Source organism: Lontra canadensis, unplaced genomic scaffold, assembly GCF_010015895.1.
Source record: "Lontra canadensis isolate GAN:19392208 unplaced genomic scaffold, GSC_riverotter_1.0 scaffold1, whole genome shotgun sequence".
Classification (NCBI taxonomy): Eukaryota; Metazoa; Chordata; class Mammalia; order Carnivora; family Mustelidae; genus Lontra; species Lontra canadensis.
Window position 1 is genome coordinate 46397814 of NW_022630995.1, and position 13512 is coordinate 46411325.

At 35.8% G+C, this 13512-nt stretch overlaps 1 protein-coding gene across 5 annotated transcripts in view; it reads right to left on the reverse strand.

Annotated features, from left to right (window-relative positions):
- TBC1D19 (TBC1 domain family member 19) overlaps window positions 1–13512 on the reverse strand; it is a 155674-nt gene that overhangs the window by 82734 nt on the left and 59428 nt on the right. For all 5 annotated transcript variants that reach the window (XM_032853731.1, XM_032853725.1, XM_032853720.1 and 2 more), the window contains 2 exons: window positions 12196–12306; window positions 4157–4229 (listed from right to left, as the gene is read on the reverse strand). In XM_032853731.1, coding sequence (XP_032709622.1) covers window positions 4157–4229; window positions 12196–12306 — 184 coding nt within the window. The remainder of the gene's footprint in view (window positions 1–4156; window positions 4230–12195; window positions 12307–13512) is intronic.

Below are 13512 nucleotides of genomic sequence, written 5' to 3' on the forward strand. Positions count from 1 at the left end.
CAGGATCCTGGGATCGAGCCCCACATCGGGCTCTCTGCTTAGCAGGGAGCCTGCTTCCTTCTCTCTCTCTCTGCCTGCCTCTCTGCCTACTTGTGATCTCTATCTGTCAAATAAATAAATAAAATCTTTAAAAACAAACAAAAAAACAAAACAAAAGACACCACTGAGAGTGAAAAGGTAAGTCGCAGAGTGGGGAACTGTATCTGCAATGCATGTACCTGACAAAGGACTTGTATCTAGAACATGTAAAGAACTGGTAAAGACAGATGACTATCTGACAAAATAGACAAAACATGCGAACAGGTTATTTACAAAAGAGGAGACCCAAAGGACTACTAAAGTTATGAAAAGAGACTCAACCACATTAGTCATCCAAGAATGTAATTAAAACCATTATGAAATGCATACCCATCGCAATGATGAAATGGAAGATGGACAATTCTACATGCAAAGAAAATGGAGTAAATGAACTTTTCATATAAAGGCAGTGGGACTGTAAATAGTGCAGCCACTTGGAAAACCAGAAGCACCTACTAACACAGAATGTATGCACATCCTAGGACAATTAGCAATCTGCTTTTGGGTATACCTTAATGCATTCATATGTGCCCCAAGGGACATATACTAGAACATTCATGGCAGCACTACTGCTAATAACCAAATAGTGGGAACAACTCAAATGACCATCAACAGTAGAAATCATCAACTGTATGGTCCCATACCTACAAAGTAAAAAATAGGCAAAACTAACCTACAATGTTAGAAGTCAGGATAGTTGTTACCCATGAAAGTTGCTAGAGTGTAGAATTGTACCTGGAGGCTTCTGGGATGCTGGTAATACTCTATCTCTTGATCTAGTCAGAGGTTTCACAAGTGTTTTCACTTCATAAAAATTCACTGATCTGTATACTTAGGATCTGTGTCCTTTTCAGTATGTATGTTATACTACTATAATGTTACTCAAAAATTAGAGGAAAAAAAAGGTTATGCAACTATGAGAGGGAAAAATTTTAGCTCTTTTCCCCACCCCAGAGAAAATCAGTTTTTCCATTTCCTCTTTCTCTTTCTCCCCACCAGCTGAGAAAGGAGGAGCTGTTAATTGGATTTGTTAGATTCTACAACAGTGATTCGTTTACCTCTTCTAATGAATGGGATAACCATGTGTTAAGGGCCATGAATTTATATGTGACTGTCTGGGTAAGTACAGCCTGGGTCCCCTGGCAACCTGATGACCATCTTGGCACTTGATTCCCTCCTCCCAATTTCTAGCAGTCCTGCTTTGAGGAGTAGAGAATAAAAACAACTGCATCAACTAAAGAGACTATCAGCCTCCTCTAGCAGATGTAGCGTTCCTTCCTCTGCTGTATGTATGTATGTAGGTAGGTATATATATATATATATATATATATATATATATGCATATGTATGTGTGTAATAATATACATATGTATGTATGTATATATGTAATATGTAATGTATATTATAACAGCAAATACCACACTGATTCTTATCTGAATCTTACTTTCCACTAATAAAAAATTTTTTATGTAAATATTAATAAATATTATGTCACACCTATGTGTTCACTAGTCTCTGGCCCTTAGCAGGGTCTTATATTTGTTGTGTTACAGTGAATCAAAAAAGAAAGAACTGTATTCTAGATTAAGAAAATAATTAGGCTTTCTAAAGCATAGGTACTACAGGATCTAGAATAATTTTAAGCAATTCTTAAGGGTTATTTCAAAAATGAAAAACATAAATATCATTCAAAGTTATATTATTATTATTTTCTTTTCCTTTTGTTATATGTATGGCTATCACTGGCCATGAACAGAAATACAAGGTATCTGTCTTAGTCTGTTCAGAATACTACAATAAAACACTCACAGACTGGGTTATAAACAACAGAAATTTATTTCTTACAGTTGTGGGGACTGGAAGTCCAAGATCAGGGTACCAGTATGGTTGGGTGCATGCCCTATTCTAGGTTGTAAACTGCTGACTTTTCTCTGTGTCCTCACATGGTGGAAGGGGCTTGAGAGATCTTTCACAAGGGCACTCATCTCATCCGTGAGGGCACCACCCTCCTGACCTAATCATTTTCCTGAGGACTCACCTAATACCATCACCTTGGGGATTAGAACTTCAAAATATTTCAGGACAAAAACATCTAAACCACAGCAATATCTTATTCTGTGAGATATATGATATCTTCTCATAAAATAAAAAGGACTATCAAAGGTCAAGGGGGAGGCAGCATATAATGGCAGACTTTGGAGGCAGACTTTTTAGTTTTGAATCTTGGTTCTAGCACTTACTAGCTTTGTGACCTTGCACAAGTTACTTAACATCTCCACTTCTTCAACTTTAAAATGGTAGTAAAACTTCTATCTCACATGATACTAGAAAATTAAAACCGTAATCAAGTATAACTATATACCACCAGAATGACTACAAAGAAGATGGCATACATTAAACATTAGCAAGGATATAGGACAACTACTTCTACTCTCATACCTTGTTGGTGGAAGTGTAAACTGGTATTATCCTTTTCGAAAATTCTTTAGAAATTATCTACCAAAGCTGAACTTATGAAAACGCCAGGAGAGAATAATCATCTTCCCGGGTATATACTTGACAGAGGTGTATACATACGTTCACCAAGAGAAACAAACTAGGATGTTCATGGCAGCCATATTTGTAATAGCCCCAAACTTGAAACTTCCCAAATACTCATCAACAGTAGAATACTATAATGCAAAAAAATTGCTCACAAATACACAGAATATGGCTGAACCTCGCAAACATAATGTGGAACAAAAGAAGTCAAACATCAAAGAGTACATGCTATATGCTTTCATTCATACAAAGTTCAAGAATTGGCAAAATTAATCTATTCTGCTAGAAATCAGAATAGTGGTTATCTTTGACAAAGCGAATAAAGATTGAAAGAGGATAGGATGGGGCTTCAGTTTATTGATCTGGGTGGTATTTTAATATTTGTGTCCACTTCATAAAAATTCAATGGGTCATTCTCTTACAATATATGTATTTTTCCTTTTTAATAAAAATATAATCTCTACACGTAACGTGGAGCTCAAACTCACAACCCAGAGATCAAGAGTCACATTCTCTTCCAACTGAGTCAGGCAGGTGCCCCTGTAATTGTCCATATGCATTATATATTAATAAAGTTTTTAAAATGGTAATAGAACATACCTTCTAGAGCTGGGGGTTAAAATTAGATAATACACATGTAACATATAGTATGTACTCAATGACTTTATTATATTTGTTATTGTTATTAATAATAAGAAACAGCCAACTTCTTTATTTTACAGAGAAAGAAACAAGTCCAGAAATGTAAAGTGACTTGCCCAAGTCACACAGCTAGCCAGTGGTGGAGGAGAGACCGGCACGATTCCACTACCATATAGGCCTCCATATTTTAAGCCAATTTTTACTTCTTGTTTATTAAAGCTAAATACCAATCTGGTCTTTTATGAAAATCACATTTATCCACAAAGAAGAAAAGTTGCGGAAGTTTTCTACTGGGTTAATATTTAAAAGATACTAATTTTACAGCCCAAGTTTATACAAGGTAGAATATATGTATACAATTAACTTGGTGATACAAATAGTTATGAAGATAGTAACGGCCAGTAAAGGAAAACATGAGTGCTGCCAATGACAGTTTTGCCAACCAAATGATGTATTTTTTTTAAAAGATTTTATTTACTTATTTGAGATAGAATGAGTGAGAGAGAGCATGAGAGAGAAGAAGGTCAGAGGGAGAAGCAGGCTCCCAAGGAGCTGGGAGCCCAATGCGGGACTCGATCCTTAAGTCCGGGATCATGACCTGAGCTGAAGGCAGTCGCTCAACCAACTGAGCCACCCAGGCGCCCAATGATGTGAGTATGTTTAATGACTTTTCAAAATTAAAGACCTTCAAATTAAAAGACAAAATCTAGTTGAATTCTGATAATAAAAACATACAGAATTCTATTCAATAATTAACAGAAATCAAGGAGAAGCAAAAAGTATGCTTGGTTTTCAGACATTAAAAAGTTACTAGATTAATTTGGAAATGACCAGATAAGCCTTCAACTCATTCTCATTTAGCATTAATTATATGGTGTATGGGAGAAACACTCACCAGGAGGCACTTGTGTAGAGTCATCTATACCCAGCTGTCCTGTAGTTAAGCCGAGTTCTACAAAGAATTCTTTCTGAAAAATAACATAGAATTAACATACATCTCAGACTTTGCTACACAATATTTAAAAAATCAGTCTCCTCCAAACATCAGCTTAAATAAAAATTACAATGTAAAATGAATCTTTGCTTCATTCAAATATCTTAAAAAGGTTTTTATTGAACTTTTCAAAAGTAATGCGTTAGTCAGAATTTTGCCTTTTTAAGTAATAGATTAATCAGTTAAGTAAGACATGATAATTATACTTTTTTTAAAAAAAGATTTTATTTATTTATTTGACAGAGAGAGAAACAGAAGAGATGGGAACACAAGCAGGTGGGAGAGGGAAAAGCAGGCTTCCCGCTGAGTAGGGAGCCCGATGTAGGGCTCGAGCCCAGGACCTCAGGATCATGATGCGAGTTGAAGGTAGATACATAATGACTGAGCCACCCAGGCACCCTGATAATTATACTTTTGAGTAAAGAACTAAGAACATTCAAATCTTTCCTCACACACACACACACACACACACACACACACAGTATGTATAGAACGCAACAATTTTATTTTTTAAATTCATTGCCTAAAATTACCAAAATGATTCTCTACCTGTTTTCTATGGTACTATACTTCACTTCACCTTTAATCAACTAAACACTGCAAATATCCAAAACAACTTAAATTAATTTTTAATTAAACTACCAAGCATTCTGCTAAACTAAGAACAAATTAGATTTATTCTCCAGACTTCCTCCACTTATCTAGTAATATCCAGGGAAAGTAAACATGTTGGTCTGTTATTTTTTAAATATACAACAACCTCATATTATTCACATTATGTTTATTCCTTAAGTAATTAAATATTTCTATTAATATTTGCCTCAGTGTTTTGTTATTATTCTAATTGCTAAAACCAAACTTCCTTATCCTTTAAAAGATGAAATTAGTTTTAATCCTTCATAATTATGTATTATTATTTAAGGTAGTGATTTATTTCTGCCCCTCATAAGACAGTTATCCAGCCTAACATGCATAGTCATTTTATTTTTGTATTGATTTAAGTAACTGATGTTATACTTCAATTTTTAACTAAATTTGAATTTTATATATACTTTCAAAAAGCACTTCAATTTATGTTTCTAATTTTTAACGACTAAAGAGGAAAAGTCCCTTCATACTACGGAAGGGACCTAGATCCGATAAACATGTCGATATTAGCTTTTGTAACCACAATGGAGAAGAGAATTTTACTTATGCTAAGTCATGTTAAGGTGCAGAAACAGAACTCTGAACATTCATTTTCTATCTCACTGCTCTGTACTATTTTTCACTCAATAGCAGTAGACCTGCACCCCAATCTCAGATTTCCTTCAAAACTTACCAAGATACTAGGCTTTCTGGGATGCCTTCCTTGAAATTCTGGGCTGATAGAAACAACTTTCTATGCTACATGTATTACCTTTTATACACCTCTAGCAAAGAACAGAATCATATCATATTGAAATTATCTTCTTACTGTCCATCTCCCCAGTAACCCGAAGCTCCTGGAAGACAAGGACTGTGTCTTACAAATATTTGCAGCCCCAGTACTTAGCAGTGTGCTAAGACATATTGCAGAGGGACCCCATAAATATTGAGTCACCGTGCTGAGCTCTAGTTTTCAACCTGTTGCCTCTTTGTGACTGAATCGGTAAATACCAATGAACTGACAATTTCACTTTAGAGTTAAAAATTTTTAGTTTATTAAAAATGCCCTTTTAACATGGATGAGTTTACATAACACTGTGAACTAGGTTTGAAAGCCATCTATTATAGGATCATTTGACTCAGGGAGCCTCAGTTCAATACTCACACACACAGACCAGGGTCTCAAATAAACTATGCATCATGGAGTCAGAACCATATCCCCAGGCCACATGACTCAAGGAAAGCGGAAACAACTAGCCCTAGTCACAGCAGGAAGAGAAGGACTAACTATACTTTTAGTGGGGACAGCCACAAGTTTTTTGAAAATTAGCCACAGGCTTTTGGTTCTTCAATAGCTAAGAACAAATCCACATCAACTCCAGGTCCCCCCAGACAGACAGAAGGCATAACTAGTCCCACTCACACACATACTAAACTTTTTCATACAGCAGCATCCTTTTCCTGCTTCTTTACCTAGCAAACTCCTTCAAACTAGTCCAAATAGCAGTACCTCTAAGAAGACCTCCTACCACTTCCAGCAGAAGAATCTGCCACTGCCTCTTCTGTATATTTTATATAAACTACTACAAACAGGTCTTCTAATATTTAAAAAAAATAACTTCTTAAAAATTAATTTTTTAATTGATTATTTTTTTTTTGCCTGTCCTTTTGTCTTTTTTTTTTAATTTTATTTTTTATAAACATATATATATATTTTTCCCCCCCAGGGGTACAGGTCTGTGAATCTCCAGGTTTACACACTTCACAGCACTCACCATAGAACATACCCTACCCAATGTCCATAACCCCACCCTCCCTCTCCCAACCCCCCTCCCCCCAGCAACCCTCAGTTTGTTTTGTGAGATTAAGAGTCACTTATGGTTTGTCTCCCTCCCAATTAATTGATTATATTTTTAACAGTAATGATGAATAGTTATATACTACTTACTAAGTGTCAGGTACCAACTATATGTCTTATATTTTAGTTTCTTAGGTATTCCATTAAAAAAAAAAAAAAAGTCCCACTTTAAACAGAAATTTATTCTCACAGTTCTAGAAGTTAGAATCAAGGTGTTAACAAGGCCATGCTCTCCCTGAAAACTCTAGGGGAGATCTGTTCTAAGCCTTTCTCTTAGCTTCTGGTCTTGCTGGCAACTTACAGTGTTCCTTGACTTATAGATGCCTAACTCCAATCTCTGCTTCTACTGTCTTTAGAAACTCTCCTTGTATGTCTCTCTTCTGTGTCTCTTCTCTTCTTATAAAAACACTGGTCATACTGGATTAGGGCTCACCGTATTTCTGTAAGATATCATCTTAACTTGATTGATCTGCAGTAACCCTATTTCTAAATGAGGTTACATTCACAAGTACTAAAGGTTAGGACTTCAACATATCTTCTTGAGGGACACAATTCAACTCATACTTTACATCTTAACTTGTTGATCTATATAATACTTCTATGAGATGTTATTATCCTTCTTTACAAATAAGAAAACTAAGGCTCAAGGAAACTTGCCCAAGGTCACATAGCCAGTAAGGGGAAGAGCAAAAATTTAAATCCCAGTTAGGTGGCTTCAGAATCTAATCAATTAACCATCATGCTATACTGTTTCCACATACAGCAAATAGTTGAAGACATCAAATCAGCTAAAAACATGTAACAACAAAATAGCAGTTCCTCATCTGATACATTCCTCTGCCATACGTATACACACACGTGCACACACAATCACAACTGGCCACTACTCAGGGACAACTATTTACAGCTTTTTTTTCTGGTATTTACCTCCATATTTCAAGTAACACTTATTGCTACTTTTATCAGTTTCAAATATCTATTGACTTTTTACTGTAAATAAGGATTTTAGCTCAGGTACATTCTCTTTTCCTCCATCATTCCAATATAATTACATAACAATTCTTTATTAAATCCATATTAAGAGTTTGCATTATGACTAAATATCCACTGCTGAGCCAGGCAGTATGTGATAAATGTTTCCTTTTTTGTACTACTTTTTTGTAGCTCTTAATTAAATCCTTTTTTCACATACATAATCTTCTCTAATCATTTATCTCTTCCTGTACCTCCAACACCTCTGAAAAGACCATCCACAATTGAATTTTTTAATTTAATTTTATTTATTTATTTGACACAGAGATCACAAGTAGGCAGAGAGGCAGGCAGAGAGGGAAGAGGAAACAGGCTCCCCGCTGAGCAGAGAGCCCAATGCGGGGCTCGATCCCAGGACCCTGGGATCATGACCTGAGCTGAAGGCAGAGGCCTTAACCTACTGAGCCACCCAGGTGCCCCACAATATAATTTTGCATGTGGTCAAACTTTTCTTGCAAACACTCATCCTGGAACCCTCCCAGTCTGGAATCCCTGTGCTCTGGTCTTATGCATACCCTTTGCCCTGAAACTTCTTTTCACTCTCATTCTGGAAATTTTTCTTCTCTTAGGTTGGAACCCTGTTTCCTGGGTCCCCTACTTTGCTCTTTTTATGAGCTTGTTTTGGAGGCTTTCTTCCAATAGGTCCCCTAATAAGAGTAAATATTTTAGATCATACACATCTGAAAACATTCACTCCAACCTCATATTTGATTAACCGTTGGCTACATACAGAATTCTTGGCTTGAAATCATTTGGATTGTTAAAGGGATTACTTTGAAATCTCCTCGCTTCCGGTTTTGCTGCTGAGAAGTCAGATGCCACTCTAATTCCTGACACTTTACATGTATTCTCTTTCTCTTCTATAAAATGTTTTTAGAGTCCTCTTTTCAGGGGCCTTTACATGGGTCTCCTTTCATTCATGGCATTGGAAAGTAGGTAGGCCTTTTCATTCACAGGATTCATTCATAGGAATCGGAGATTCCTATCTTTCAGATCTTGGGATTTTTTTTTTTTTAAGATTTTATTTATTTATTTACCAGAACAAGCACGAGAGAGAGGCAAGCACAAGCAGGGGGAACGGCAGGCAGGGGAGAAGCAGCTCCCCACTGAGCAAAGAGCCTGACATGGGGCTCGATTCTAGGACCTGGGATCATGACCTGAGCCCAAGACAGCCGCTTAACTGACTGAGCCACCCAGGCACCTGAGGTCTTGGCAATTTTAAGAATTCCCCTACCACTGTTTTCTTTTTCTGGAACTCCTATTAGTCAAATGTTAGTTCTTCTGGATTTATCATCTAGTTTAGAAAAAAAATCTTTTCCCTCTTATTTTCATCTCTTTGGCTTTTTGCTTTTGTTTTGTCTTCTGATAGAGATTTCTTCACCTTTGTTTTCAACTCTCTTACCATATTTTTGATTTCTAAATGTTCTTTCTCATTCTCGTGTTTTGTTTTATTGTTTTAATGAAACTCCGTTCTTTTGTAATTCTTGTTTCACGAGTAGTTAACTTCTCTGAGAATATTAATGGTTTAAGTCTCCTGTGGGGAAGAAATGTTTGACAGGCTAACTTCTTTGTCCATGTGAAGATGACCCTGGGTTTACCTTTACCCAGTACTGTTGCCCTGAAAATGTTCTGGATCTCACACACACCATATATACACACAGACACACAAATTACTGCAAGAAATGCCAACTATATTACTAACCAATGAGCTTTACAAAAAAAAAATATGACCCTTGATGGTAAATTACATTTGAAATGGGAGACTCTGAGTGGACTATAAAAATCTATTGGAAAACACAGGCGTTAGCTTTCTGGTGTGGTGTCCCTTGACAGGACTTGGAAGTTATGCTCATGTGCATTATAAGAAACAGTTCCTATCGTGTATGACTTCCCTATGTTGTGCTTATGTAACTGTCACTTCCAATTGCATGCATTACTTGTCTGGGCTGGGAAGTAGCATAGGATTGGCTATGAGGACACCCAGCGAAGATCTGCGTGATATACAGACATGCTGTGTCTTCTATCCTGTACTATTCTACAAATCTAAGGGAACCTGATGCCAGGTTATGACCTATTGTATCCTTTGAGTGTGAATGTAACTCCAAACCTAAAACAATTACTAGTGCTCATGATAAGTATTCACTCCCTAAACTGCCTATTTTTCTTTTCTTTCTTTCTCTCTTTTTTTGGGGGGGTAGGTGGTTTAATTTTGGTTTCTGCCTTTCAAATTGGAAGATTTCAAATAAATGTCTGGAGATCCTAGGCTGGTCAGTCATATTTAGGAATGAGGCAATTGACTAGAAGCTGTGTCAGCAAGGATGGGGCACAGGATGCAACAGAGGGAGAGAACTGGGCAGGCACAGTGATGGAGGTAGGGGATGAGGGTATTAGTCTCATCATTTGGTCAACTTTCACTTAATTTCTCTGTTTTCAAAGCAGTGTCTCATTCTTGTACTGCTGTAAATCTGAAATCTCTGAATTCTTCGCCTTTCTGATTCTCTCTCATGAATATGTCTCTGGTCTCCTGTGGGGAAGAAGGAATCACCTGAATGAATATACAACGTGGTAGGAGTCTGGGGGTCTGCTATCTCCTGATACAGACTTTCACGCAGTCTCATTTTCAACCCTATGGCTTAGCAACATGTGGTGTCTCCACTTCTTGAGCCTTTCCAAAGTTCTGTGAAGAAAATCATGCTGCTTCTTGTATCAGTCAAGTGTCCAGTAAAAAAACAGAAATCATACCAGAAATGTGAACAGGGAAAAACAGAATTAGCAAATGCAAAAAGCAACTATGACTTCTAGACTGATGAAGAGGGAACCAAGAAGGAACTAGGAACTCTGGAAAGGGTTCCCCCTGCCCTCAAGACTGAGATTCAGACTTTTTTTTTTTTTTTTTAATGAAATGCTCACCATGCTAAGTTGTAGTTACCATCTGTTATACAAAGTTATTACACTTCTACTGACTATATTCTCTATACTGTACTTTCCAGCCCATGCTTTATTTATTTTGTAACTGGAAGTTTATACCTCTTAATCCCCTTCACCTATTTTGCCCATCTCCCCACCACTCCCCACTCTGACATCCAATAGTTTGTTATCTATTCATTTCTGTTTTTTTGGTTGTTTTCTATCTTAGATTCCATGAGATTCAGTCTTCTTTTTTTTTAAGATTTTTATTTATTTATTTGACAGAGAGAGAGAGAACAAGTGGTGGGGAGGGGCAGAGGAAAGGGAGAAGCAGGCTCCTGGCTGAGCAGGATCCCAGGACCCTGAGATCATGACCTGAGCAGAAGGCAGACACTTAACTGTCACCCAGGAGTCCCAGATTCAGTCTTTTAAGGAGAGAGAATGGCTACCCCAAGAATGTGCATGGGGGTTTAGTGGGTGGGTGAAGAAACTTGCCAGAGGGCACAATTTGGAGCTGGCTTCTCCATGCTTCTGAACATAGGAACCAGGAAGGGAACCTCTTTTTTCCTGTTCAGTCTGCAGTGTCCCCTCCAGAACCCTCTACTGCTAAAGCCTAACATCAAGCCAGTTAGCAGAAGAGGAATGTTTGTAAGGTCTAGCTCTAGCATAATAAAGCAGAGCAAAACAAAGAGGTGGAAACAGAGCTGAAAGATAAACTGATTGTTGCCATGCCTCTCATCTGTATCTCCCATCTCCTACAGCAAAGCATTTGGGCTTGACCTTCTTTCATGTTTAAGTCATTTTCCTACCAGCTCTCCAAAGGAATATATTAACAGAGTTATAAGCTGTTTCCTAGTTTCACCAATGATGGTATTTATAGTTCTGTGCTCCTTATTGCTTTGGGGAGATTAGCAGAAGAAGGAGTGATAATTTCTTAACTCCACCATCAGGAATTCTCTTCACCTTTCTATAATTGCTCTATTTTAAAACTAACTTCCTCACTAAAATGTGATAGTTTCCAGAGCAAAGACAAGCTCTACCTCATCTTCCCTTCCCTTTATCTCCCTCAGTACCTCATCTTGTTAAGCTTAATATAGGTTGGTTGAATTGTTAAATGTAAATTGTTAAATGTTGAATTGGTTAAAATGTACATTCCTTAAAATTTTTAAAATTCACAATTTAAAAAAATTTTAAAATTTTTAAAAATTCACATCTTGTTTCAATGAGTTTTATTGCCATAGATCACACACCTGAATCCCAACAAGCTGTCTTATAAATCTATGCTGTTGATTAAAATGAGAAAAAAGCAAAAGTGTTTATAGGCCCATGAAAGCTCATTTTTAGTTGTACCAGCAAAGCAATTCACTGTCTATATAACATATTGACAATAAAAAAATAAACCTTTCACTTAATTTATTTAATAAGCAGTCTTGTTGCTTTAGATATATGCTTCAATAAATATTTTTCTAATGGCTGTCTTCTAAAATATGTAATATTTTGAAATGCCTATACTTACCAATTCAGGGATGTCTTTTACTTTCAGAGGTACTTGGATTAAGCCCAAATGGGTCCTGAAACTAAGAGAATCACCATTTTCATAATTTGGGTTGCGAAGATTAATTAACACCTTTAAAAACAAATCCAACAAAATTGGTTAGTTTCTTTATAGAATGTTTACACTTACAAAATTGGCAATAATATACTTGGTGTATCACCACAAAATTAAAAACTATTTGGGGTTATGCATATACTTTAATTACGTTCTAAAAAACTATTTAATTGTAATGAAATGTTAAAATACCAGAAACATGCTTTAAATTTAATATTCCAATGGATGATCTGCCATATGAAAGTCTAGAAAGTTAAGAATTTATTTAGAATGAAAAACCTTTTATGCTAATAAAAAATAAAAATTGTTTGATTTTAATATTTAACAAGGAAGGTGATAGAAAAATAAAAATTGCTTGATTGTAATATTTGCCAGATTTTAGACTCAATTCTAGCCCTTTTAAAAACAGCAATTAACAACATTTTTAGAGAGATAGGAGACTAATAACTGCAGGGTATTGCCTCTAAACCAAATCCACAAGGAAAAAAAATTCAGAAGTCAAGCTAACAAGAAAGACCATTTATATACTTCTCAAAATTATGCACATAAAAAAAATCTTAGACATTTACATACCTTTTAATCTAGAAATCATACTTCTATAAATATGATTTTGGAAATAATTAAGATGTTTACAAAGATAGTGCAGAAAGAATGTCAATGAAGTAGTTTATAGCAGAAAAATATGAAACAGCTTAAACATTCCATTAGAGGGAATTACTTAAATAAATTATAGTTAATTGATAAAATAAAATACAATGTCATTTGCCTCAGTTAATACAGGTAAGGTAGTAATGACATGAAAAAATATTCACAATACATTCAGTTAAAAAATGTATAATAATGCAGTGTTTTTTGCTATGTGATGGTATTAAAAATAATTTTTAAAAAATTTTCTTCTTATGTATGCTTTCTTATTTTTCCAACAATAACAATACATTTTTGGGAAAGAATAATTATAATTAAGATATTTTTTAAATTGAAACTCTTGAGAAAAAAAATTAAAAATCCAGTGCAATGACATAGATGGAATTAGAGTGTATGATGCTAAGTGAAATTAGTCAGAAAAAGACAAATACCATGAATTCACTCATATGTGGAATTTAAGAAACAAATGATCATAGGGAAAAAAAGAGACACATCAAGAAACACAATCTTAACTATAGAGAACAACCTGATGGTCACCAGAGGGGAAGCGGGTGGGGGACGGGTGAAATAGGTGATGGG